The 2,831-nt window shown below is 26.6% G+C and overlaps 1 protein-coding gene across 1 annotated transcript; it reads left to right on the top strand.

Moving 5' to 3' along the window:
• Nucleotides 1-774: 774 nt before the first annotated feature.
• LOC123273593 (GA-binding protein subunit beta-1-like) lies at nucleotides 775-1,212 on the top strand. Its single transcript, XM_044741033.1, has one exon. It carries the CDS (start codon nucleotides 832-834, stop codon nucleotides 1,210-1,212), a length of 381 nt encoding a protein of 126 aa, XP_044596968.1. The 5' UTR covers nucleotides 775-831.
• Nucleotides 1,213-2,831: the final 1,619 nt, after the last annotated feature.

Below are 2,831 nucleotides of genomic sequence, written 5' to 3'. Positions count from 1 at the left end.
AGATGCCGCTCGAGTATTGTCGTGAAAGATTTAACATCTCTGTTGTCGCCAAAGGATATGAAAATTTTAAGTCTCTGGTTTCGTTTGAGGGAAAATAAACTGACGTGGAGATGCTGTACACTACTCAGTTGTTGCTGATTCAATGTATTTTTGGTTAATTCAATGCATTTTTCAAATAAAAATTGGTGAAATTTACAACAATGGCTGGTACAAACATTCGTTCAAAAATTATTACAAAATGCTACGCACAGACATTGAGGTGATGTGGAAGAACAGCTTTTAACATACTTTTAACAATGTATTTTATTTTTATGATTATTATTATTTTTGTTATTATAATTTTTTTTACTTAGTATAATACTTATTTAAAGTTTTGTTTTGTTGTTTGTGTTCATTGAATTATTTTTTTTTTATTTTAGAATAAGTTATTAGTAGTAATTTCATTTAATTTTTTGTTTAGTTTAAGATAGAGTAATCATTTAATTAATCATCAAATAAAAATTAACGATGTCTACATTATTAAAAGACATAGCGAAGAAAATGGGTACAAGGGAAATTTACTTCCAAAGAATTTTTTTATATTTTAATTCTCTTCATTAAATGTTGTTTATTATTATTTTTTTTTTTTTGTTTAGTATTACAATTTTTTCAATTTTTGTTTTGTTGTTTGTTTTCATTTAATTTTTTTTTTTTTTAATTTAAAATAAGTTAGTAGTAGTTATTTAATTTAATTTTTTGTTAAGTTTAACAATTATTTAATAAATATGGCGTTACAACCGAAAATCATATCTGAAGGTGCCCATATTAATAGTGACGCCTAAATGTTACCAAATGTCGAAGAAAGTAGTTACTATTATTGTATCCGAAGGTGTTCATATTAATAGTTATGACTATGACAACGAACTAAAGTCGTGTACGGTTTTACATCTGGCAGCAAGAAATGGAAATAAAGTTATGCTAGAAATTCTATTAAAGGAAGGTGCAGATGTTCAAGCGCGTGATGAGAAGGACGAGACACCTCTTCATGTAGCTATTACTAAAGAAAATACCGAAGCTGTTGGATTTCTTATTCAGCATGGCGCTGATGTCCACTCGGTTAGTCCCAAGTGGGAAACAGGATTCACTTCGTTGCATCAAGCCATTGTAAATAACAAGAAAGACATTGTAAATATATTAATATATGGAGGTGCTGATATTATCAGTGACGCTTGAATATTACCGATTCATTACGCTGCTTTAAATGATTGTTAAATAATAAAAATTCTGCTAGATAATTGAGTCTACGTGGATACTTTAGATCGGAATGGCAAAACTCTTTCAATTATTGCCATTCATGCAAAAAAATTACAATCCATCGAACAGATTTTACAATACTGCCCTAATCTAAAATGTCAAAGTAATAATTACTTGGTACTTAATCTAAAATGTCAAAGTAATAATGACATACTTGATATCATTGACTCTTATAATAAATTCGAATATAGAAAACGGATAGCCATGCTTTATAAATATGGAGTAACAATTAAACAACATCATATCCAAAATAAGCAAATAATTTTTACAGCGGTTGATTAGACTTTTTAAACATTATTGAAAAACTGTTCAAATTGGGAGTTTGTCCCAATACCGTTTTAAATAACGATTTAATGTATAGCATGCTACACATAGCCTGCCTTCATCGTCAGAATGAAGTGGTTAAATTATTAATCTCGTTAAATTAATTATCTCGTCATTAAATGTTGTTTATTATTATTATTTTTTTTGGTTTAGTATTATAATTTTTTCAATTTTTGCTTTGTTGTTTGTTTTCATTTAAGTTTTTTTTTTTTTAATTTAAAATAAGTTAGTAATAGTTATTTAATTTAATTTTTTGTTAAGTTTAACATAGGGTAAAATCACCGATCTTCGGAATAAATGGAAATTATTTTTATTATTATGATTTTTTTTACTCAGTATTATAATTATTTAAATTTTGGTTTTTTGTTGTTTGTATTCATTTAAGTATTTTTTTTTTTAATTTAGAATAAGTTATTAGTAGTAGTTATTTCATTCAAGTTTCAATTTACTTCTTTTGTAAGAAAAATACGTAGGCACTTTTAGAATTCGCAGGCCATCTTACTGATTGTACAGTCTCATCATCTATTTGGATCCATGATAAATTATGTTTAATTATCGTAACATGATGATTTTCAGAATTACCATCTTTTGAAGAGTTAAATATAGCACTTACAACAGCATAGTTTGTATTACATAATGATATTTTTGCTTTGGGTACCGATTTTATAAATCCTTTTTTCCTGTTTGTCAATTTATTTTTTCCTTTTACGGACAAAACTAATTTCACAACTAATATCTGTTGCAAAGAATTTAATGATATTTTTGTTAGCGTATCTTTGGGTTCCTTACAGTTTTCACAAAATTTGAAACTAGTAAACCAATATCCAAATGATGAATCAATTAATTCTTGTAGTTCAAATGTTTTTTTCTCATCATGTATTGAAATTTGTAATACATTTTCTAATACACTATAGGAATTGGAATAACTGCACGTTTTGCATCGATCATTAATTTCTAATTTAAATTGCACTAAATTCCTAATATCACAATTATCTTCACAAATTTTAAAAAATACTGTCACAGGGTCATTATTTGTAATAGAACAAGGCTGCTCTATTAATGACTCTTTAATGTCACTGGACTTTAAAAGTAATTCGCGATTATTGTATTTGCTAAATAAATGACTGAGTTTATTGTTGACAGAGTGATTTTTTAGGCCTTGATTGATTAATAATGGTCTAATTATTGTATTATTAAACATACATTGAATAATT

Source organism: Cotesia glomerata, unplaced genomic scaffold (genome assembly GCF_020080835.1).
Source record: "Cotesia glomerata isolate CgM1 unplaced genomic scaffold, MPM_Cglom_v2.3 scaffold_11, whole genome shotgun sequence".
Classification (NCBI taxonomy): domain Eukaryota; kingdom Metazoa; phylum Arthropoda; class Insecta; order Hymenoptera; family Braconidae; genus Cotesia; species Cotesia glomerata.
This window is presented reverse-complemented; position numbering and strand designations above follow the sequence as displayed.